This window comes from Strongylocentrotus purpuratus, unplaced genomic scaffold, assembly GCF_000002235.5.
Source record: "Strongylocentrotus purpuratus isolate Spur 01 unplaced genomic scaffold, Spur_5.0 spur5_scaffold_7, whole genome shotgun sequence".
Classification (NCBI taxonomy): domain Eukaryota; kingdom Metazoa; phylum Echinodermata; class Echinoidea; order Camarodonta; family Strongylocentrotidae; genus Strongylocentrotus; species Strongylocentrotus purpuratus.
Genome location: NW_022145613.1, coordinates 24,168,310 through 24,194,469, shown reverse-complemented (window position 1 = coordinate 24,194,469; position 26,160 = coordinate 24,168,310). Strand labels below are relative to the sequence as shown.

At 43.3% G+C, this 26,160-nt stretch overlaps 2 protein-coding genes across 2 annotated transcripts; both read right to left on the bottom strand.

The window, feature by feature from the left end:
* Positions 1–2,337: 2,337 nt before the first annotated feature.
* LOC105437909 lies at positions 2,338–26,050 on the bottom strand. The gene is made up of 5 exons (XM_011665056.2): positions 25,782–26,050; positions 6,007–6,150; positions 5,360–5,495; positions 4,088–4,179; positions 2,338–3,431 (listed from the first exon to the last, which is right to left on the bottom strand). The coding sequence occupies exons 1-5, from the start codon at positions 25,899–25,901 to the stop codon at positions 2,376–2,378; spliced, it is 1,548 nt and encodes a 515-aa protein (XP_011663358.1). The 5' UTR covers positions 25,902–26,050; the 3' UTR covers positions 2,338–2,375.
* Positions 18,475–20,993, bottom strand: LOC115920063. Its single transcript, XM_030975015.1, has 2 exons — positions 18,957–20,993; positions 18,475–18,902 (listed from the first exon to the last, which is right to left on the bottom strand). Exon 1 carries the CDS (start codon positions 20,606–20,608, stop codon positions 18,965–18,967), a length of 1,644 nt encoding a protein of 547 aa, XP_030830875.1. The 5' UTR covers positions 20,609–20,993; the 3' UTR covers positions 18,475–18,902; positions 18,957–18,964.
* Positions 26,051–26,160: the final 110 nt, after the last annotated feature.

Genomic DNA, 26,160 nt, shown 5'->3' with positions numbered 1-26,160 from the left:
CATTCCCTAGGCTTAATACTGGAACTAACCAGTTAAGAGGAAACCTACTATCACATTGCATATATGTTAAAGAAAATAAGTTAGCTGTGGGCTAACTATTTTAACATGATCTGTTCAGACTCTTTACATTTTCAGAAAGAATTTTCAGGGGTTAAGATATTCCTTTTGATTGAATGGTCCTTCTTGTGGAGTACCACATGTTAATAGTGAGGGAAGGTTTTCACCTTCATGTACATAGTGTACATTCTCCTGCCCGCAAGAGGAATGATTATTGATGAATATTTAAGAACATAATATTCTATTTGAGGATAATGTAAGAACTATATTTTCAGTATTTGGCAAATGCAGTTGCTGCGCATTGTAACTGATATGACCTACATCTCTTATTTCACCATTTCAAAACAAATCATCAACCAAGATAGTTGGGCTAATTAACCACAGCCTGTGTTAGTTGTATTGTGTTAGGCTTTAAATCTCTACTCATCATTATAAAAAACTAAGTGTTCAAGGAATAATCCGTAATTCTCTGACACATGCCAGCGGTGATCTAAAGTGAACGGATCATTTCTTCAACGGACTTTGCACGTTGTACGCGATTGCAAGTTTGCATCATATTCCTGATGGCAGTGGCACCAGACATGCAGGTACTGTACAAAACCTGTATGTATCTTCAAGTTTCCAATATAACATCTATCAAAGAGTTACAGATTTTAACAACTTCAACATTGAAAAGTATTTTTCCATTCTAATTGGTCACATTCCATTCCATTCCAAGATCAAAATTTGATTTTCCACGATATTACGTGCCCACAGGTTCTAAGGTCACATATACTCCTGATTACTTATAAATATTGCAGGGATTAGACTGCAGTTTTACACACATAACACACTGTCACATTTTTCTCATAAAAAGACATTTCGTATGCAGCTCATACACTTACATAGCAAAAAACAAAGAATCACAGAACACCACAAAATCATCATTTCACACTTGTGCTACTACTGTAGGCAAAAAATAGTAATTTGCCTTTAACAGTTGTCAATGGCGGGCAAGTCCTAAGTACTCTATCATAAATTTACCTGATAGAAAAAATTATCTGATATGTTTGTGGTTGTAATATATGTACAGCGCCATGAGCTTCAGAGCCTGGTGGATACCGGCACTATATAAATATCCATATTAATATTTATTATTAAGTACGGTATCAATTTGATAGCCTTACTAAAACCGGCATTAGAAGAAATATGAAAAACAATAATGTTTTTTATGTTAAAAATTCCAATATACTAAGCAACAAGACCAAATACTTTGGACTTGCCCTGGTAGCAAATGAAACATCAAAGAATGATTGCACAGCCAGACAAACATGATGTTCATGTCTCAGTTTCCACACACACATGACCAACTCAGGAATTTGGGAAGGGGTCTAGGGCCCCTTTAGTGAATTTGAGCATTATCACATATCTTTAAGCTCAGTAAACCACACAAGATACCTGTTCCCTGTACACTTGACTTGCATGAACCTGGCAAGGTACTTGTCTTGGAAGTTCTTCTGGTATTTGTCTTGGAAGTTCTTCAGGTGCATGTCTCAGAAGTTCTTCTGGTGCGTGTCTTTGAAGTTCTTCTGGTGCATCTCTTAGAAGTTTGTTCTGGTGAATGTCTTGGAAGTTCTTCTGGTACTTGTCTTGAAAGTTCTTCTGGTGCATGTTTATGTCTTGCTCTGCAGGGTTTCCTCAGGGCTGCCAATTCGGTCGACATGAATCATGCATCACAGGGCTCACCGACTGATGACTGTTCATTGCTATCAAGTATCAACCACAAGAAAATGTGTTCATTCATCTTGACATGTTGAAGGTGCATTTTGCTAGAGAAGAATTTGAAGATGGAGGTCATAGTCTGAGAACAAGTCAAGTGCAAATATTTTCTGGATGTGCAAGAACTGAACTGCAAGATGAACTAGTCTCTACTACATGTATATGAGGCCTTCCACAAACAAGAGTTATACAGTATACCACAAATACTGATCAGTTGGTTGTGTCCATTATGTTGAAGCACCGTTGTCCTTTACCACACACTCAGTGTAGTCCTTCGTCAAGAACTACACACAAAATTGTCCATTCATTTTAGCAGATTAATGTGCATTTTGTTACAGCAGAATTTGAAGATGTTGATAAAGTCAAATCCAGAGATTTTCTGGAGCTTATAGATCTGCTCTATGCTGCCAGGATATAGTGAGGATGAAGAGATGAAACTAGTCTCTAGAGGAAAGACTCCCTTCACAAGCAAGAAATTGTTGGTACGGCATGTACCAAAATTACTGCATCACTTGGTTATGTCCATTATGCTGAAGAAAGCACCAAAGCCCTGTTGTCCATTACCAAACATCAAAGTCATCTGGCAGATCTTCTAAATCTTCATCAGCTAATTGAAAAGATTGCCTCGAGAGCATGTGCCTCTGGTCAACGTTGTGGGATATCCCTGCTTCTCTAGCTGAAAGATGAAGCGCGGAATCAGTATTGGTTTGACGTACTTGGGGAACAAGGGGTTTTCTGGATTCACTGGAAGATTTAATTGAATTCTGGATATTGTTAAACATATGACTCTGAGGTCTTCTTGCAATGGGATGACCAACAGGAGGACCGAACCAACCTTTTTCCTCCATTTTCTTATTTTGATGAGAATCTGGATACTTATGAATGTTGTCATTCATGGTACTCAGTCTTAAATTTCTGCTCTCAAGGGGCTGATTTTCATGCAGGTCACCCAAGTGGTTTGTGCCTATACCACTCAATCTCCTGTTACTGATCGACAAATTTGGTTCACTGACATGCTCTTGGGTTGAAAACTCTTCAAATGCGTCACCATTTACATCCTCACAACTTTTCCTTTCAAAACAAATGTCAACGTCAAGTGTTGCCTCTTCTCCAAAGTCATCTCCATCATCATTATCGGAATCAGGTTCTGCAAACACAGCCCACTTGCTGTTTGAAGATACACTTGCTGCAGAGGACTTTTTTGTTTTTTGTTTCTCATTCACTTTGGCAGACTCATAATGTGAAGCAGATGTAATAGTCATATCCTCGCAGTGCTGCTTGTTATCCTTCTTACTGATGTTCAGAGAGACATTAGCACCAGCATTTTGTTGCATACAGAGAGGTCCACGTGCAGTCTCACTAGACTTGGTGGTCACTTGATCAGGAATAAATGTTTCACCATGCTGTTGGGTAATAGAGTCCCTCTCCGGGTTGATCAAGTTTGTTGGTCTGATGTTTGGAGGATAGATATCCTGGTTCCTTTGTCTCACATTGTTCAAAGAGAAGTGTCTGTCCCAGCTGGGCATCTTTACTGTTTCATGAGAAGAGCATCCAGGGTACGGGCCATTCTCCTGGTGGTTAGCCTCTGGCAGTGTTTCCCGATCAGTATTTCTGTCCTGGAAGACAACACATGAAATGGCAGACATTAAATTCCTGTTAGTTTACAAACGAGGTAGTATTTATGACAGTATCATGAAAATAGAAAGAGAAACAAATTTCCTTACCATTTCCAACAAAATGAGTGTCATTAAATTTGTATAAAAAATTATTACCAATAAACATTTAGTCAATGGCCAAACAAATAAATGTTTTTTGTAAATGAAGATCTCTCTTCTTCCATCACGCAAAGCCACGCTTAGTAATTGACATACAGCAAACAAGTGAACATTAGTTATCAGCCTCGTACATAACCATCACAAGGCATGATACAAGGTAATTTATGGAATAAACCTGATTCAACCTACATGTATATATATATATATGCATTTAGGCAAAGAAATTAATATCAAACTTCCCCCACTTTGGCTGGCAGAGTGCACTATGATTATTACGCCATTCTTAATCAAATTGAGCCTTGAGGCAGGGTCACAGGTGCCACTACAGAACATTCGTTAGGAGGGCAGATTGAAAACAATACAATGATATGTGTAGTTTTACAGAGGCCACAAATATGGTGCAGAATGGCATAGCTTGTCCAACTTCAGAGTAGAAAATAGAATGAACACTTCCAGTAGATTTTTAGACTCACAGTACACAACAAGTCTTTCATTACCTGTCTGATGCGCTTGCTCAAGTGACCCGTGTTGAAGCTGTTTCGACTCTTCTTCCTCTTGAATTGGGAGGGTCTTTCAGTAGTTACCAGTTCTGCAAAAGGAAGAGTGAACATATAAAATACAATTCATTGTCCTTGATGCATGCATCTACTTTGGGTGTTACTTCCAAAAACAAGCATCTCATTCACTTTCCTGTTGATTTCTTAACACTTACATGGAAAACCAATTTAGATGGCAACACTACTTCAAATTACCGGTACATTAGGTACTGAAAATCAATTTGTAGATTCATCGACACCTGCACAGTGCGCTCACAGAACAAAGAAATATGATAGAGGTTAACTACAATTTTACATGCAATAAACCCCCTTTTTGGGACAATTTTTTCACAAAGACCAGTAATACAGTCACTACAATTATGTCACCACGCACCACAAAATCACATTGAAGTCACACTGTAACATTGCCCACATTCCAGACATCCATGTACCCACTGTCTGTAAATATGCTTCTATAGAAACAGACTAATGACATTCTGATAGGGGTCTATTCCAACCCATCACTCTACAGGTCTTCTGTAAATACACACTCAAAAAAGGATTTACATCAATGACTTGAACCAACTGTACTCTTATCTCCAATTCATGCTGGAGAATGTATTTAGGCCTGTAAGTTGGGACTTTGATCGGATCGGCAGATCGGAGCGACACCCTCGCACCTTTGATCTGTATTGATTTTTGGGGGGGGCTATCAAATGCTTAAAAAAACATGCATAGCTGGGATTATTTTGTCATTTAGAGCTGTTGTAGACCATGTTTGTTGATATTTAGTGCCTTTCATGACTTTGAAATTGATAATTCTTGTCTAAGAATAGAGGCAAACCATGCAAGCCGCCATCTTGGATTTTAATGACAATGGACAAAAAATGCATGCCAACATTATAATCCAAGATGGCAGCTCGCATGGTTTGCCTCTTCTCTTAGACAATATGATTAATTTCAAGTCATGAAATGGCTCTAAATATCAACAAACATGATCTACAACAACTCCTAATGACAAAATAATCCCAGCTATGCATGCTTTTTTTAGCATTTGATAGCCAAAAACTTGAAAAATTTTGGCTTAAAAAAAAAACGCCGATTACAAATTATTATCCGATTTCACCTGATCGGCCAACAATCCGAAGATCGGTTACAGGGTTAAATGTGTTAAGTCTTAAACAAAATAAGTTGTCTTATCTTGGACATGCACTGACTTAAATATGGACAAACCTGATGGAATTGCAAGTCCTTGGCATCCATCCTCTTCTGAGATGTTGGATTCATCAGGTTCTTCCTCACAGAATCTGTTCCACTTGGATGATGATGATTTTGGGCACTCATCAATGTCTGGTGTGTTTTCATTCGTCTAATAATAAAGCCAAGGACATAAGAATCAAAATCTGTTTGCCTTTAAGAAGAAAAAAAATTGAGGGGGGGGCGTGTAGCCATTGAATTTATTTCAAAAGAAAGTGTACAACAGGGGGCTTTATCATTTATTTGCAAACATGTTCAATTAAGGAATGCTTCTCACTCTAGTCAGGGCTTAAATTAATCCAAGGCCACCAAGGCCATGGTCGTGGATGCCCTTTTGATTGGCCTCAATGCCCCTCTCATTGGCCTTGGAGATTTTTTGTGCCCTTTCCAATTCTTCCTATTTGTGCTGTAATATAGGAATGTGTCCTACAGAAAAATGGCCTTGCCCTAAAAATATTGAAATTTAAGGCCTGGGATGTACTGGAAGCCTTTTGGTGTTAAGCCCTGTAAATGACACCAGACATGAAAGAAATCTTCCTCATCCATTTTAATAAACACATTCATTGAAGAAAATAAATGGTTTGTATTTGTGCACACAGGTAATGACATCTAGGGGTAAATACCTGCAATATTTCTATTTCTTCACCCGGGTGGCCAGAGAAGGTGGGCTGACAATTAGTGGTGTCTTCATCCGCCATCTGGCCTGCAGTCATGTTGAGAGACTGCACCAGCAACCTGCATTCCTTGCCGGATCCTCTTCCATAAACCTGCAATGAGAAAGACAATAATATATTTACACACACACACACACTTGTATGTAAAACATATCAAGCTTGGACGTGTTACTACTCCCCCAATCTCATTTTGTAGACAGATCTGGTTGTTGACCACACAATCCACCTGCATCATCGGCATTGGTGCCAATCTTGATAAAAACATTATACATTATACATACAGTATACATTATAACATGCACATAATGTAGGCCCTATAGGTCTGTTGATACCAATTTCACTTGATGTTACATGTAAGTGAGCTATTTTGCCATATCAATTTGCCTTTGGTGCGGTAATGTATTTTCCAGTTCCATACATGAAATACAACCCAACTCCTTCCCCCACCCCCTTTGTGATCAGGTACTGTACATGCACAATGATTGGATATAATATAAAATTTACCAGGAAAGGGAAGGGGAGGACTTTCATTCAACAGCACAAATTAAAGGATTGTTCACAAATGCTGCAGTTTAACACAGAAGTTTTGTAAAGCCAGTTTAAGCATTGGCCTACTGCTTATAAGCATTGGCCTACTGCTTATAAGTATCGGCTTGCATACTGAGTTTTAAGACTGCGTTTAAATTTTTTATATCAATCTTATAACCCAGAGATAAGTGAGTACGCATGGACTTCTAGGACCTTTGTTGTACGTGTACACACCTACTGTTTTCATCCACAATTGCCATTAACTTACTCGTAGTTAGTACCACCAAAAAAACACTGCAGTTTACTGTCCCACATGTGTGAACAAACTTCTAGATAAAAAACAGGACTCTTACAGACCAAAAAAAGTACAGATAACACTTGGTGCTGGCCTAGTGATGGCTGCTTAGTAATGCTACATGTAATTTATCATCCATCAATTTGTGCCAAGTCTGCTGATGCTTCTTTCTGAATTATCAGCATCAATTCAATCTATTGTTACGAATTTAGATATGTCCGTATCATGTGCTCAGTTCATATTATTTCGCTATAATATTATTGCTTGCTGTGCAAGTCAAACTTGTCCTTCGGTAGATTTACGACGTTGTTTTTCGTCGAGTAATTCTTGCAGTTCGATTGCGTAAGCCCAGGGCCACGCTCGTCTAGAGAATCTGTCCTCGTCTTACGTAACGGCAAGGACAGATACTCAGTCGCGTGCGGCCTCCGACTGACCCCGAGCGGAGGCCAGACTTTGTCCTCAGTTTGAGGACAGACTCTGCCCTTTAGCTCGAGGTCGGGTTGTGTCCTTGCTGCTACAAAACAGCTCCCTATATAAAGCCAGGGATTCTAAAATCTCGAGAGTTCGGACTTCAGACTTCTAGCTTAGACAGAGTTCGGACTGACTTCTTGAGACTTCTCCTCGTACTCCTTTCTGCCGTTTTTCGTAATTCACTGAACCTGACTGTATACCAAGTTGTCATTATTTGAAGTAATAAACATCGAATGGAACTGAAACTCACGAATACTCAATTTCTTCTGTTGAATTTATATTGCATACACGCATGAGCTCGAGTGAGAAAGATATTGAGCGAGAACTGAACGAGAGCAGTCTGAATTAAACACTTGTAATCAAATTTCGTTACACTGGCGGCAGCGGTGGGATTTTGGACTTCAACACGGACATCGATTTGATGATAGCTGGCGAGCATTGACTTTGCAAAGTTACATTGAACAGCATGGCTACCATGAGGAAGAAACTGAGAATCAGAACTCGCATCTTCAAGTATAAGAATTACGTCTCTTTACCGGTATGCTGATAAATGGTGTCGACTACCGACTATACAAGCAGGCGGTGTGACGTGGTGGCTATGGAATGATTGAGCGTGATTGGTTTCTTCGTGGTCGCGACTTCGACTTCGTGTGGATGCAGTCTGCCTCGCTGGTCAATGTTCCTGTGATCATGGCGAACGTCAACTTGTTCTGGGCCTCCGTGACGACGTCGTTGGGTTTGTTATCCCAGCCATGGAGAGTCACTCTCAGGAGAATTTGACGGGGAGTAGCTGAGCATATACAAAGTTCGTCACCGATGTCGGGATTGTTAGTAGTGTAACCGGAGCTGCAAAAGTGCAAGATGACGAGTCGACGATTTCAAAGGGAAGCCGAGTGCCTTTTATTTTTTTTGACGGTTGCTGCATTGGGTGCCAGCCTCAGAAGGGGAGCACAGCAATGGCAACAAGAGGACGCAGTGCATGGCCATTTATTTAGTAGCAATAGTTTCGTATGTGTAGGGCCAATTTATTTTTCGAGAGCATCGGTGCGGGAAACGGAGGCAGAGAGTCATCATTTGGAAAGCGTTAGAGATCTCGACATCGTATTAGTTTTGTTGGCGAATTGTTGTGTATACGTCGGAAAGAATTGTATTTTCAGTAGTGAAAATCATATCTACTAAGTAGCCATACTTACCTATACCATTAATGCTATTCCCTTACTTTACCCGCTATTTACCGGCAAAGGTTTTCTCCTTAGAGAAAAACACAAAAAAGAGTCTGTAAACACAGACTAAGTCTTTTTGTGACGTCATACTCCGTCGGAGTCAGTGCAGGAAACCCCGACCGTCAGTAGTATATAAGGCCCCGCGCCAATAACACTTCCTCTTTCCAAGGCGCCTGTTACGCCATCATCTAACTCAAGGGGAAGGAGGGCGGGTTTGGTATAGGTAAGTATGGCTACTTAGTAGATATGATTTTCACTACTGAAAATACAAATCTACGGCAGACTACGCCATACTTACCTATACCATTAATGCTAGATTACCACATGTTAACTATGGGAGGAAGGGAACACAGATAGATGATGGACCAAAACATAAATAAGTCATCGTGTGAATTCCTTACCCAATTTAAGATCTTGAGCAAGACAGCACTGCCCTTGCAAACTCAGTCTCAGTCTGAAGTACATCGGACAGGTAGCATGCCGTAAAGGTGTTTGAACTTGACCAGTATGCAGCGTTGAGTATGTCCTCCATGGAGGCACCGTTGAAGAGGGCCCATGAGGCAGCAAGGCCCCTTGTGTCATGTGCTCGAATTCTGTCAGAAAAGAGGGCAACCTGGCCCGCTGATTTGATAGCCGACACAATCCAACGAGAGATGGTATCACGAGAGACAGCTTTATGTGGTGGTAGACAACTAACGAAAAGTTGCTCTGATGACCGTAAGTTCTGTGTCCTGTTTATGTACCACTTTAGAGCTCTAACTGGACACCACAGTTTATCTTCAGCGATGGAGGAGAGGGACTGTATGGAAGGAAGAACAATCTCCAGGGGCTGGGATGACTCACGTTGGTTTTTGGCTAAGAAGCGTGCATGTGGGAGGAGCCTTACTTTGTTCTTCTCCCAGCGTATGTGACCTGAGCTGGTGGTAAGTGCATGGACAGAACTGCGACGTTGACCAGAAGCTGTTGTCAGGAGAAAAACTGTCTTGATCGTAAGGTCTTTAAGAGAAGCTTTGTGTAGGGGCTCATATGGGGCCCTACTAAGAGTTTGGAGTACCTTGGGGAGACTCCAGGCAGGAGACAACGTCTTCTTACTGGGTCTAGTAAGAAAAAATGATTTCATTAACCTTGTCAGCATGATAGATGAGGATACAGATTCGCCGTTCGAAAACCCTTTGTGAATAACAGCTATGGCTGACCTATAGCCACGAATAGTGTTAAGTGAAAGACCCTTGTCATAAAGAGAGATAAGGAATTCAGCTAGTTCACCTAAAGATACTTTGGGTGGATCAATCTCTGATTCCCGGCACCATCTGATGTAGTGCAGAAGTCTTGAATCATAGGTGGATCTAGTTGACTCTCGGAGGCACTGTGCTGTAAGATCGGCAGCCCTTTCAGAAAGTCCCGCCGCAAGTGCTGTTGCCCTGTAATTGGCCAGAGTGTTAGTTTCAGTCTCGAAGGGTTCGGGTAGTACTGTGTTGTCCCCGGTTGTCTCAGTATGTCCTTTCTGTCTGGTAGGATTACTGGGTAATCGTTCAGAAGGTTCACCAGAGTTGGAAACCATGGTCGACGGGGCCACCATGGGGCGATTAGGAGGGTGGTGGCATTCTCCTCCCGGACTTTGGTCAGTACCCTTGTGATGATTGCAAAGGGAGGAAAAGCGTAGCTGAGAACGTTGTTCCACGGGATCGAGAACGCATCTGTTGCCAGGGCCTTGGGGTCCCTGTGTTTTGTGCAATATGTTTGTAATTGTCTGTTCAGTTCCGAAGCAAATAGGTCGACAGACGGCTGGCCAAATCGATTGAAGATGTGTCTCGTTATCACGGGGTGGAGCATCCATTCCGTCGGTAGATATCTCCCCCGTGATATGAAATCGGCAATGTAGTTGTCCTTGCCCGGTATGTACGATGCCCGGATGAAGATTGCCTGGTTGATGCACCACTGAAGGATTTCCAATGTTAGGAAGCACAGGGTTCTTGATCTGGTTCCCCCCTGATGGTTGATAAAAGCCACTACAGTCTTGTTGTCTGACTTTATGAGGATTGACTTCCCCTCGATCTCTGTCTGAAAATGTAGGAGGGCCCGTTGGACAGCTACCATTTCCAATTTGTTGATGTGCCAATTTCTTTCCAGAGGGTTCCATGCCCCCCCGGTTTGGTCGAGATCTAGCACTGCTCCCCAACCTTGTTTCGATGAATCCGTTAGGATCGTGAGGGTTGGAGGGGGGAATTGAAAAGGTTTCCCTGCCGTTAGATTGGGGAGGTGCAGCCACCACTGAATTGCTGCTCGAGTCCTGGAATTGTTGGGAACCATTGTCTTGTTTGCCTGTGACGTTGGGCATAGGTATTTTTGTAGGTGGATTTGGAGAATTCTCATGTGTTGTCTGCATCGAGGTACCACATCCACTAGGCTTGCCAGTAAACCCAAGAAGACCTGCCAGTATTTGACCGAGGACTTTGGGGCATGGAGTAGGTTGGAAGCCGTCTCTTGCACCTTTAGGATTCTGTGAGGTGTTGGCGTTGCTTTTTGACTTTGGATATCTATGGATGCCCCCAGAAAAACTGGGTTCCGGGTTGGGGTTAGTTTTGATTTCTCTCTGTTTATGATAAACCCCAGACTGGTGACGAGATCGATTGTGGTCTGAACCTGTCTGTTTAGTGACTGTTGTGAGAGGCCTAGAAGCAGCCAGTCGTCGAGATAGCAGAATATTTTTATCCCTCTCTCTCGTAGTGCGGCTGCGACTGCTCTTACTATGAGAGTGAAGGTGCGAGGGGATGAGCGAAGTCCGAATGGGAGGGCTTGATAGACATATGTTCTTTCCCCTATCGCGAAGCCGAGCAGATTCTGTGACCAGGGGGCTACAGGGACGTGTAGGTAGGCATCCGACAGGTCTATAGTTGCTGCCCACTCGTTGCATTGGATTAGAGGCAAGATTTTGGAGAGACTTTCCATCTTGAACTGTTGATTTGGAACAAAGTGATTTAGTCTCTTTAGGTTGAGGATCATTCTGTATTTTCCAGATTTTTTGGTGACGAGGAATACTGGGGATAAGATGAGACCGTTGCGGGAATTTATGGGACGTATGGCCTTTTTTTGTTCTAGAGTTTGCACTTCTTTTAGCAGAGCTCTGCTGTGTGCGTTGTTCTCGGGGAGGGGGTGATCTGTCGCAACCAGAAAAGGGATTTTCGGTATACTGGGTCTATCTGAATGGTATAACCTTGGTGGATCGTTCTGAGCACAAACTTGTCGGTGGTGATCTGTCGCCAATTTTGTATGAAAGTTTTTAATCTCCCCCCTACTGGTAGGGGATATTGGGGGACCCGCAACGGTCGTGCCAGATAGTCAGAATTGTTGACCCCCCCGGCCGGAGTGGCGCTTGAATTTTTGCTGAAATTTCGATTGTCCTCGAAAGGATGATTGTCCTCGAAAGGGCTTGTTGTCTCCCCATTTCTTTTGTGGCGTTTTGCTCTCAGCTGAAAATCGGGGTGACTGGCCCTGGGTGGATGGCTCCCGGTATCTGGGAGTGTGGTGTCTATCGTTGTGTGAGTGTCGATAGGTTGAGCTCGATGGGGCAGATAACTTGTACACCGTCTTGTCTGCTGTATTTGATGCAGTGATTGAGGATTCCAGGATCTCCTGGAACTTTCCTCCGAAGAGATCTTCACCTTTCACAGGGAGTTTTTGGAGGAGAGCTGCAGCATTTTTCTCTATTTGGAGATGTTCAAGGACAAGCGATCTCCGAAGGCGAGTAACGAGGATGCTTGTTCTAGTCGCCTGTTCAAATTGGAGTTCTGCAATCTGCAGTAGCAGGTCTGAGATAAGCTTACGATCTTCAGGTGAGATATTGAGCTTGTCTGCCTCACGTTGGGCAGTGAGTAAATAAGTTTGATAGGCAGCGAGCCTCATTGAGCCCCGAGCTGCTGAGTCAACCGCGTGTAACTGTGATTCCATCATGTTAAATTTGGGGGAGCGGAGGGGGTTACGCCTCGACGTTGATCTTTTTGCCCTGGCGTCCCCCACTCGGGTAGCAGCGTCTGGTACGGACGGGGCCTTGAAAAAGGCCTTATATTCAGTTTCCCCGAAGGGAAACTTGCGACTTACCTCCTTCCGCAGGGGTTTCAGTCTGGTCCCTCTATCACTCAGGCTGTTCATGCATGATATGAAGGGGGCATCAAGCTTAATGGCACACGATGATGCTTGTTTGTCACCACTTAGATGAGAGTCCAAACAGAAAATTGGTTTAGGAACATTTTGCTGTTGTTCTGCTTGTTCTGCCTTCAGCTGGGGGCAGTATTTAGTGATAATTTCCGCTGGTTGAAGCGGCTTGATATTAACATCATCTGCGTCCTTAGGGGGAGATTCATGAACACTTTCACCCAACAGAGAGGCAGAGTCACTGGCAATGTCATTGTCTGGAACAGAAAAAGTAGTTCGCTTTCTGCTAATGCCAGTAGTATAATCCATGTCAGAGAGTGTCGAGGAAGAGGCAGAGTCCGTCCATTTTCTCTTCCTGGAACCAGCCATAGGTCGATGATAACTTAGTTCAGAGTTAGACTCATCATCGAGTTGAATAGAGGCGGCATATCGTGCTAAGCCAGGTCGAAAAGAACGAGGAGGGGTAGGGCTAGCCTCCCGACTGCGACGTGAGCTTCCCTCTCGTTGTCTTGGCCGCGAACGCCCGGCTGAGTCCCCGGCGGCTACCGGTGGGTCGTCGTGTGAAGAATCGCCCGGCCCGTCGGGCTGGGTTGCCGTCGCCGGTGCGGTGGGTCCTGATTTTGGTACCGAGAAATTCCCAACAATGGGTTGATTTCCGGACTGAAAAGCCGCCTGAAGAGTCTGAAAAAACCAGTTCGCGGCTGCAGATGGATCCATGGACATGATTGGTTGTTTGGGCAATCCTGTTTGTGTATTTCTTTCGGATATATCGACGGATTGCTCATGTAATTCTCCCTCCGTTATTTCGTTTACCGGAAAAAAGTTTGATTGAGTTGGAGTGACAACCTCGTCCCCACTGGGGCTCATAACCTCCGTCCCCAGTGGTAGTCCACTGCTCATTTCATTTTCTTCCGTGGGAGTAGTAACATTTTCCACTCTACTCTCACTCCCCTGGTTTTGTTTAGATATTGATCCCGTGGTAGCACCCGTGTTCTTGGGATTCGATTTTCGTTTCATTGCCTCCGTCCCACGTGGCAGCCCACTAGGTATTTGGGGAGATTTTTCTTTCGTGGGAGGGTTGTTTGGTTTCCCCCGATCAGAGATCGGCTCATGGGATGTAATCGTGGATACCCCCGGGGTAGCACCCGCGTTTTTGGGGTTAGATTTTCGTGTAGTTACCTCCGTCCTCCGTGGTGGTTTTTCTTTCGTGGGAGGAGGGTTTTGTTTCCCCCGATCAACGATCGGCTCATGGGATAAAGTCTTGGACACCCCCGGGGTAGCACCCGCGTGTTTGGGGTTCGACTTGTCTGTTTGTTTCTTGGTTTTCGAAATTGTCTTTTTCGATTTTGATGGTGTTTTGTTCCCCTTTTCATTAGCTGGGATGTCCGATAAGGACCCATCCTTAGCGGTGTTTGTTGACATCGTTTTTATTTGTGAAGAGTTGAAGTCTCGAAGAGCCGGTGAAAGATTGCGAGCGCGCCTGATAACATTGGGTTGTACTATCAACAGGCGCCGGCAAAGGAAAAAGGAAGTGTTATTGGCGCGGGGCCTTATATACTACTGACGGTCGGGGTTTCCTGCACTGACTCCGACGGAGTATGACGTCACAAAAAGACTTAGTCTGTGTTTACAGACTCTTTTTTGTGTTTTTCTCTAAGGAGAAAACCTTTGCCGGTAAATAGCGGGTAAAGTAAGGGAATAGCATTAATGGTATAGGTAAGTATGGCGTAGTCTGCCGTAGATTGGGAAATCATTATATCAGTTTGGAAATCACGGGACAACCTCGAAGATATCGGAGCAACGTCAATCATTCATGTCCATGATATTGCGCCATGTAGAAGTGGAGGACCCGCCGTAGATACTTGATTGTCAATTTGTCATGTGTTGGGAATAATGCGAAGTCGACATGCTGAGTCAATGCTGTTACGTGATCCTTATGGAATATCCTGAAAATATTCTTATTTCTGATTGAGTTATCTGAATTCAGTATAGAGGCGAGTGTACACAGCCCCGAGCTCTTTGGAAGCAGAATTATCATTAAAAATTTCTCGAATATAATGGAATATCAATGTGAAGCGAGGATTCCTACAAAGAGTCACACCCGCTTAAACTTAAATCAGCAGGACAAGTCATCGGTCCTCGTCGACAGATCTGGACATTTATTCTAACATTTCAAGATAAACTGGGACTATTTGATCATAGATCGAGGAGACTTTGATAGAGAACTCTGTTGTCCGACTGAAGACTGCACGATTCTTTTACTGAATTTTGTTTCATTGTTGAAACTGTTGCTTTGAATCTATTTTGTACATGTTATCAATTGTATATTGCATTTGCATTCTATTACCTCTCCTTATTTCTAGCCCTCGGCAACAATATGCCTCCCTTTATACCTCTCGATCCTTATAATTATCTTTCTTGTCTTGCTCCTCTCTCCATCTATTTCCCTATTGCTATGTCTTCTCTATTTTTCTGTTACATATTTCTATGATGTGATTGAGATGTTTTAAACTTTTAATCGATTTTTGTGCATATAGTTGAACCTCAATTCGTTAGCGGCCGCGTAGCCGTTTTCTTGGGAACGTATTTTTGTGTGTTAAGTTAAGCACCTCTCGTTCACTGATATCCTGTTCGGCCTGTCTTGATACCCGAAGCCGTCATATTGCTGCTAGAGGCGTGGTGTTGCGTAATCACAATGATCGCGTTTTTTTCGGATCGCGTGCGGCATTTCTGCTGACCAAGACTGGAAAAAGAAAAAAAAAAGAAATCGGACACGTGGCCGCTGGATTTGCTTCGCTACGAAATTTGGTACTGTTGAAGCGGCTTTCATTCTGCTGTTTCAGCAAGTCTTGACTAGCAAAAGATGTCAGTGTACGAGGCGGTTAATTGTCAATAATTTTACAGCATTTCAGTAGCTAGCTTTTGTTTTTGATATTTGTTGTCTTAAATATCATATATCTTTTTGCAACCTGAACGATTATGTAAATAGTTAAGTCTGCTTTGACGTTGTTTGTTTAAACATTATATTAGTTCTCCTCAACTTTTCGAAAGTTCCTTGCGTTGTATTATAGTAGCTTGTAAGGAATACTTTTAATGTCATACGTAGATTTTCGTTTTACTTTAGGAGGTCGTGACTTCATGACCCCGAATTATATGTCAAACTCACCAGAACTTTTGAAAACTAAGTTACGCTGTACCAAGCAATTAAGGCTGTACTGGTTTCTAACACAATGTTACGTATGGGTAGACAATGCCGTTTTGAGACTTACACATGTCGTATGTCAAAGAGCTAAGGCCACTTCTGCAACGTCATTTTATTTTAACCAAGTTTTCAAATTCAGACTTGATGTTTACTATCCCTCATTCGCTTCATTTACTTGATATGTCAGTTGTTTTTTTTAAAAATTCATTATGTATATTATGGTACAATCTTTTGGTTTAACATGACTGTAATTCTATTCTTTTTATCGGTCACTGAGGACAGTGACTTTTTAAGGAGAGGGGGAATAGTGTTACGAATTTAGATATGTCCGTATCATGTGCTCAGTTCATATTATTTCGCTATAATATTATTGCTTGCTGTGCAAGTCAAACTTGTCCTTCGGTAGATTTACGACGTTGTTTTTCGTCCTCGAGTAATTCTTGCAGTTCGATTGCGTAAGCCCAGGGCCACGCTCGTCTAGAGAATCTGTCCTCGTCTTACGTAACGGCAAGGACAGATACTCAGTCGCGTGCGGCCTCCGACTGACCCCGAGCGGAGGCCAGACTTTGTCCTCAGTTTGAGGACAGACTCTGCCCTTTAGCTCGAGGTCGGGTTGTGTCCTTGCTGCTACAAAACAGCTCCCTATATAAAGCCAGGGATTCTAAAATCTCGAGAGTTCGGACTTCAGACTTCTAGCTTAGACAGAGTTCGGACTTCAGACTTCTAGCTTAGACAGAGTTCGGACTGACTTCTTGAGACTTCTCCTCGTACTCCTTTCTGCCGTTTTTCGTAATTCACTGAACCTGACTGTATACCAAGTTGTCATTATTTGAAGTAATAAACATCGAATGGAACTGAAACTCACGAATACTCAATTTCTTCTGTTGAATTTATATTGCATACACGCATGAGCTCGAGTGAGAGAGATATTGAGCGAGAACTGAACGAGAGCAGTCTGATGTAGTGACGGAGCGGAATATAACTTACTGGGCCTAAATCTTAACTATAATTACATGAAAGACTATAATAAGGATTTATCCTACCATAGGCTGTATACTATACTGCTTGAAGTCTGTCTCAAGAAGCGCTTGAAGTGTTGCTCGTTGAGTGGAGCTCCACCGTCGCTAGTAGTAGTAGACCGAAGAGACAGAAGAGACGGGCAATCAACAGTGTTTGTCGCGTGCAGTCTCAGGTTCAATCTAACGTTCCCAGTGATAAGCACGCCCGCGGAAACTACCGCGGGTGTCGCCTAATGCGGGACTTACGCGCATATGCCGCCAGAGCCGTAGTGGCTCAGGCTGAATCACTACATTATTCCCCACTTAATGAGTTTGAAGCCTACTTCTAACTAAAACTAAACTAAAACTAACTTAAAACTACTCCCGTACCGCAGTGCGGGGTCACGCCGTTCCCGCTGGTGGATGGGTCAAGGACCCTCCTTGCCAGCACCAGTGAAGTCTTGGTCTTTCCAGGGGGCGGGCGCCTTTATCATACCTTACAACGTACTGTATTCCAAACTTTGGTACGGGAAATATTATTTAAAGTACAGGTAAAATGCACTGTAAAATGTAAAATGCACTGTATTCCACAATTTGGTATATTTAAGTACTAAATAGGATTCAAGTCCCGGAAATGTCCCAGGGATCAAGAACAGAAAGAAACAGAAATATACCAGTTAACCCTTACCGTGCCGGTGTCACGTGTAAATGACAAAGAATAGCAGTCCTGGCACGGGCGTAAGGGATTAACCGGGGCATTACAGGCATAAAGAAACAGAAATATACCAGTTAACCCTTACCGTGCCGGTTATACATATTACATAATGACAAATTGCAAAACGTCCTGGCACAGGCATAAGGGATTAACCGGGGCATTACATTAAATTCCCAAGGTGACCGAGCATGAAAGTGTGAGTGATCAACATAAACGATGAATGGCAATAAGTGTGCAGAAAAGGGGAAGAGCCCAATGGCTCCCCATTCCCCAAGTGCAGTTTGGATGGTATAATGTCCAGAAACTGGGCAATCACACATGAGAGCCAAACGGCTCCCTACAGGCAGTCCAAACGGTGCATACAAGAAGTATTAGAATGATAAAAGCAGATCACTGAAATCAGATGGAAAATGATATAGAAGGTGAAAACACTTCAACAAAATAAGATTACATTTTCTGGGCCACTCGGCACCCGGGGGCACAATAGCCACTACCGGCAAGTTCCTGATATCATTCAGGGCACCCAGGCCCACAACACCATCAAGCAAATCCAAAAGGCTCTTATTGATCCAGAGGAATTACTCCAAAGGAATTACTCCCCCAAAACATGATCATATTCTGACTTATTATTGGAACCACGTAGTGTCACTTGGGAGATATCAAAAGCCGGCCGTTTTATGGCCTCGAACACACATGGGTGCTCTGTCTCCCTGTGAAAAGAATGTTTCCTAGTCAGCTCTTAAAGCGGAGCAGCTAATTCAGCATAGATAACTCTGCTAACCGAAGCAGAAACTTAAAATTAAACAGTGTAAACAAAAGTGAACTAAAATATATATATTTAAGACAAACATGTTATTTCCCAGGAACAGGAACCGGCACCATGTCCTCGCGGACGAGCTGTTGTGAATGGCTTTGATAATGAACCATAATATATATACTTAACATGTTATTTCCCCCGATCAAACACGATCCGAGGAATCCAAAATGGGAGCCTGTGGGTGGGCTGGAAAAGGGAAAGGTCCTTACTCTGGAGCCCTGGACTCCCAACAACCTTACATCCTACCCGCTTCCCACTAGAAGGAGGCACCACGGCCGTCCTAGCGACTACCTGGACAAAGGGACCGACCGAAGAGTCAGGCGGGTCACTAACATTATTTACCTTGACAAAGGGACCGACCGAAGAGTCAGGCGGGTCACTAACATTAACTACCTTGTCCAAGGGACCGACCGAAGAGTCAGGCGGGTCACTAACATTAACTACCTTGTCCAAGGGACCGACCGAAGAGTCCGGCGGGTCACTAACTACATTAACTACCCCAGTATTTACCGATTGTAGGCCTCTCGGTTTCCAGATCGGAGATCGGCCTCGCTCTCCGATCCCTCCAGGTTTTCCGGAACACCAGTAGCCACGGGAGATAGAGGGCGGGCATTGGAAAGCATAGAAAACTCCAAAGACTTAACAGTCTTCAGTATTTCTTCTAGCATACAATCGGTATTGTACGCATGCGTCTTAAGACTGGCGACTTCCTCTTTTAAATAGCCAATGTCATTCCTGGCCTGAACTTCAAAAGGCGTTGTGACCTTCCCCCGGTCCTCCACGGGAGCCGGACGGGGAACATCTTGACCTTTGGAAACTGTTGGGGAACGATTTAGGGGATGGGGTTGCCTATGATGATAAATTACCGTATCATACCTGTCCACCTCCTGATCGTACATGCAAGTCTGCTGCACCTGCTGCCGAGAAGCCGAATACGTACGGCGAGCCTCGCTCCCATAAACAACACGTTGGGTATGTTGCGCCCACCTGATGGCTTCCAGGGCCTCCTCGACGGACTTCGGGCGCGTATTGAGAGCTGTTAAACCCGCCGCCTTATCCGTACAACCCTGGCATAACTGCAATACCATTTGAGTGCTGTCACCCCGTTGGTCCCACCCAAAAGCTTCAAAGGACAAAGCTTGGAGCCGATCGGACCACCCAAGAAGAGACTCCTCCGGGAGTTGGCGAGCCGTTCGAAATTCGGCTATGGCCTCCTCCGGAAATCGGGTAGCCCCAAACCGACGCCCCATCGCTGTTAACATATGGTAATAAGAATTAGTGCCCATATCCCTAAGGTTCGAAAAACAATCTGAGGCCGACCCCTCCAAACACCAGCCTAGCGCATCCAAACACTCGCTTGGACTCCACTGACACGATACAGCATAACTGGTGAACTTCCTGAGAAAGGAATGCCAACTTGTTCGCCCATCGTAATTAAGTGACCTCGGCAGACGGGGGGGCCAATCCCGGCGCCCCTGCGACCGGTACTCTCCCTGACCCCCAGGTGAGGATTCCCTGGGAGGATACTGAATGTCAGGTCGGGATTCCCCAGAAGGGGGATATACATAATCCCTACGTGGGGGTTCCCTGGAAGGCGGACCACAATTACTAGAAGGGGATTCTCTAGACGGGGGATAATAATAATCCCTACGGGGGGGTTCCCTGGAAGATGGACCATGATTATTAGGAGGGAAATCCCTAGGAGAGGGATAATCCCTACGTGGGGGTTCCCTGGAGGGTACACTGCTATCATCCCTAAGCCGATAGTCGGCGGAGGGCCTGGCTGGGGAGGGCGCAGACCCGGATATAGGCCCAGCTGGGCCTTCACCCGAAAATGGGGGGTACACTGTATGCCCATAAGGAACGGGACCCGGACTCTGGACAGACTGGGTTTGTGCAGTCAAGGTTTGCCCAGTCCCCTCCCCCACCCCCTGTGCCTGCTCAGCCTGATCCACCCGATAAGGCTCAAAATCAAATAAATGTACCAGCTCCTTGGCTTCATGGAGACGGGGACACTGCAAAAATAACTCCTCAGTTAAACTCCCACATTGCTCCCTCCAACTAAAAATCTTGTGGGACTTAGTTCTATCCACAACGGCCAGTAAAGTCTCCTCAGTCCCATAATTCACTTTAACCCTCTCCGAGGTCATAACCGGCTTCAAATCAGCAACGATTATATAACCAAACGATAAAATTAAATACACATACAATCTTTCCTTCTTGCTTACTTAATAATACCCTACTTAGTTTCCTAATAGCTTACTAAGTGCCTGACAGGTAAATACTGAAACCCTAAACCTCACCGAAAAAACACCGCGGAATTATCTCCACGGTGAACAGCTTCAGCGAGCGGGCCAAAACTAAACCCTACTGAGTAACACTAAAGGACTACACTTAAACCGGCAATATACCTCACCGAAAAACACCGTGGAACTATCTCCACGGTATAATGCTCGGCGAGATGGCCGTACAATATTAGTAATGATGAAATGAAGGTGAAATTAAATACCACCCACGATTTAACCCAAAATCCACAGATATACAAAACAATACTGACAGTCAAAAATCCCACTTAGGTACCTACCCAATCCTTCTTTCTTGCTTACTTACTAACGTACGAAGTTCCTTCAAGGAAAATACTTCTTGCTTAAACTACTTAGTTTCTTAAAGGAAATACTTGCTCACTTACTTAGTTTCTTACTTAGTTTCTTACAGGAAAGACCTATTGCCTACTTAAAAAGTAAGAACTTACTTAATTTCTTTCCAAAATCTTACTTAGTTTCTTTCATAATCTTACTTAGTTTCGTACTAAAAAATTCCTACTTAAACAACCCTATACCCATAGTATACCTCACCGAAAAAACACCGCGGAATTATCTCCACGGTAATAATACTTCGGCGAGAGGGTTGAAACTAATTTAATTATACTCCTACTCACTAATTCTACTCCTACTTAAACAACCCTATACCCATAGTATACCTCACCGAAAAAACACCGTGGAATTATCTCCACGGTAATAATACTTCGGCAAGAGGGTTGAAACTAGTCTAAATAGAGCCTACCCCTACTTACTAAGTTCTACTTAACCGACCCTATACCTCACCGAAAAAGAACACCGTGGAATTATCTCCACAGTATAAAACTCTGGCGAGAGGATCAAAACTACGAGCACGACAAAAAACGGCTGTACAACTAGTCTAGTGAGTAGAAAAAAAACGAGCAAATTTAAGTACAAAAACTGACCGAAACCGATGTCAAAATCGAAATACGGCCGTAAAAATACCAACGAGTCCCTAAAAAACTATCCTACAACCCTAAGTAGACAAAAAATGAAAAAATATGAGCAATATAAGGCCCTACGAAAAAAGTTCCAAAAATAAAAAATCCCTTCAACACACGAGTCAACGTATCCAAGATGGCGGCTCGGACATGTGTGCGACCACAAAAAATTATCCCCAAAACACCGAAATGAGTACCCAAAAATCGGAATACAGCACTGAAAATACTCTACGAGTCCCTAAAATACTAATCTACAGCACTAATCAACTACCAATAGGGAATAAACAAGCTTACAAGGCCCTACGAATGAAATTACAAAAATAGAAAATCCCTTCAACACACGAGTGAATACCGACAAAGATGGCGGCTCAAAAACGTGCGCGATAAAAAAAACTAGCCCGAACAGGTTCGGATAAAAAATTAGCGATTACGCCATTGTAGTGACGGAGCGGAATATAACTTACTGGGCCTAAATCTTAACTATAATTACATGAAAGACTATAATAAGGATTTATCCTACCATAGGCTGTATACTATACTGCTTGAAGTCTGTCTCAAGAAGCGCTTGAAGTGTTGCTCGTTGAGTGGAGCTCCACCGTCGCTAGTAGTAGTAGACCGAAGAGACAGAAGAGACGGGCAATCAACAGTGTTTGTCGCGTGCAGTCTCAGGTTCAATCTAACGTTCCCAGTGATAAGCACGCCCGCGGAAACTACCGCGGGTGTCGCCTAATGCGGGACTTACGCGCATATGCCGCCAGAGCCGTAGTGGCTCAGGCTGAATCACTACACTGAATTAAACACTTGTAATCAAATTTCGTTACACTATCAATAGGCCTGTATTCACCTGTATTCAGTGAATACAGGCCAAGTGATTTATTCACCTGTCTTTTCGGGCTCCTTAGTAAGACAATGTCTTGTTATGTCTTTATCAGCTCGAGTCTGCCAAATAACCCGCTGTTTTCAGAATCAGGATAATATCCCGAAGCTCGAAATTGCGTCTTCATCAGACCGATACGTGCATCACATTACACTATTTCCCAAATAGCAGGATATTTTGGAAACAAGATGATCTAACATTTCTCAGGATATTTTCTCAACCAAATATCCCGCTTATTGCAACTGCGGGCTGATGAAGACACAAATTTTGTTTTTGTTTAGGCCTAGATCTAGGGCCTACATCCATTTATTCAGGGCTGTCAACTTTGGGGAACTACTTTGAGGGAAGTTGTAAGGAAAATGTTTGTTTTGCTCAACGGCAGTGGTGTAGGTCTAGGCCTACACAGGATTTGTTTAAAATTTTAAAATCATGCTGAAAATTTCGCAGCGACTCAGCCAGCCGCTGAATAAATGGGGGGGGGGGGGGGTAAGGGCACAGCATCAGGAGCATGATGTCTCCAAATGCCTCTGTTCAGCGCCTGTTCTTTTTTTATTTTAATTTTAATTTTACTTTAGAGTCTAGGCCTACTACTACTAGACCTACTACTAGTAGGGTGTCTGAACGATTTTTCAAATTTCAATTTGGGATCGTTTTTCACCATTTTTGTTTGATATTTGAATAAAAAATGTTATCAGAATAATACATTTCAAATTTCAAGTCTCACCGATGTTTCTATCAAAAGTTACAGCCCCTCCAACACGCTGGTATATTCATATCATTTTGGTCAAAATCGTCGAAAAAGACGTCCACGCAGAGTGATGTTGTTTTGCTAAATTTAGCCAAACAGCTGTATCGCGCGATATGCAAGCGTATGCATATCGTACGCATGCTGCTAAGCCAATCCGCGACTTGCAGCTTGAGCTACGCTGTCTCCGCGACATGTGCGATTGACTAGTATGGTTGGCAATCGTCGCACAATAAACCCGGAAGTGAATGCACGTTATAGTCAATGGCAATATCGCGGAGACAACGCACGTTGTCTCCGCGATATTGCCATTGACTATAACGTGTATTCACTTCCGGGTTTATCGAGGGAATTTCCAACCATAATTTCAGTCACTATAATGTGTAATTGAATTTGGGGTTTCGTTCGTGCGCGGAGATGTTACGCGATGTAACCAGGGAGGTGAGACTATGGAGATTGCGTCTCGAAAGAATTTCCCGAGGGAAAGATATTCAAGATTAACTTGGCTTAACAACAAGTAATGTAACCCTCTTCAGCCATCAAATCCATCAACAGCCGCCCTTATCAGACCACAGATGCCCTCTGGCGATCCAAATGTTACGAAGTGTTACGCAACGCGGCCTGCTTCCCTAAGCTCTCCAAACACTTGGTCGTAAAAAAAAGGCTTTGAAGCCATGCGAGTCACCGAGAAAATGACGTCATACTCATTGAAGATGTATATAGCTATAACAGACAAAAATACAAAATCGACAACTTATGGCACAAGGCAACCTGCTATTGGTTATCAAATGCTTTCGCTGTGCTCGGATAACTCTTCTGAAGACGTAGCCATCTGAACCAGCGAAATCGACCAAGGAAATCGTGAGTTAGAGTGAATGCAAGTTTCTCATCATCATCACGTTCTCTTCTAATTATTGACATTTTCCGAAAGTTTCCGAAATTTTTACATAGCTAGGAAGGTAGTCCATAAGTTTATCTCTTAAAATAACTAAATGAAACTGTGTTGTATAATTGCGCATTTGGTTTAATGAGGGTTAGAAGTTGTCAATTCATCACCACTTTTCACCCCGAGTACGGGCCGGCGCCGGCGACGCGAAAGCCGCCGTGCTCGCTGGGCTGTACATGCTGGATGTTGTTGGTGGAAACACACATAGCTGCATTTCTACCCTGGCCGTGTATTGAAAGTTGTGCTATTGATTCTCAACATTTCAAACACCACTGTACAAAACTCAACTGATTTCATTCAAAGGCAGTACTATAGTGATGATTGATGACACCTAAAGAGCATTAAAATACAATTTGTTCAACTTTCTGATGTTAGAAAGAATAAGTTAAAAATTAAAATTGTGAGTCTACTGTCAAACTTGCCGATCAACCGCATCGGGATGATTATGTGCATTTGTACTGTATGTTGTGAGTGTATTGACTATTCATGTATTCAAATGCTGCCTATTTACATGGAGCGGCCTACGCATTCACGATGAAACCATTTAACCGTACATTCTGGTTCGCTGCAACGAATAAGATTTTCCGTTGATGGAATTTCACACGTGCATAACTTGTATTGGTCTCCAACTTCCCATACACCAGGCTCAAGAAAATCTTCCTCAAAATCAGTCAGAAAGTCTAAATCGTCGCCTACCAAATACTCTTCCCTACTGTACGCCGCCATTTTTGTCGATAGCAGCCGATGTGTATTTCCAACAATGCATTTCGCGAGCCCTATGTCACTCAGTTTCGGGAGTGAGATTTACGAGCTGTGCGGTCCGGGTGGGGGATTAACGGGATTATGATAGGGGGAAAAAAGACCCTCGGTGCAACGGACTGCTTCAAAGGGCCCTCTTAGATGCGGAATCCATTTATTACAAGCCCTGATGTAACCATGGTTTGGACTGAGCGGAGCGCACGCCCCCTAATTAGCTGATCCACCAAATAGCGAGAAGGGTATTTTTAAACTGTTATCAGTTGTGATCCCTGGGGGCTAGCGAAAATATAATCACATAGAATTGTTCCTTAGGACTGGGACTACTTATCGATCGGGGCGTCATATCTCAAAAGTGACAAACCTCAGAGTTAGCCAGGACACAATGTTTAAATTGCTGTTTTGACCAAGATATTTTTAGAATTTCGGGGGCTACGCCCCTTTGGAAATATTGGAATTCACCTGCTCTTTCATATGATACCTCATTCATTGATTATCACCTTCAGGATCACAACTGATAAAGGTTTGAATCTCGATTTGAAAAAAAAAAATTGACTTTTTTTGCATGGTCGCGCAATGCACGTAGGCTGCATAGGGATGCGTGTAATCTCTATGGGAAGAATTTTAGCACACAACATCGGGTGCGCGATCAGACACCCTACTACTAGAGTCTAGAGTCTAGACCCTAGATTGTGTTAGTTAAATTGTAGTTTATTTACCTTTCTCACAGACTGCTTTTCTCCACACATCTTGCATTGCCATTTTGGCTTCTTCCCCACTTGATGGACTTGAAATACTAGACATGCGAAACATCGTATAACATGAAATTCTTGAGGCATTTTTCAAGAAGTGGTCGTCGTCGCGTCGATTGGAAAAGCGTCACCGTATGTGCATGTGCACATTTTAGCTGTGCGCTGTCAATGCTGTTTCATGCTGAACCAGCATAATCATCAGGTAGCGCAGCCGCATGGGAGATATGCATTCAAAGTACCCGGTACCTGGATGCATGGCTTCACTTCAGCGCGCGCCTATATAAAGGTAGTCTTAATTTCCGGTTGTCAAAATATCAATGTGTTTAAAAATATCTAAACATTCAAA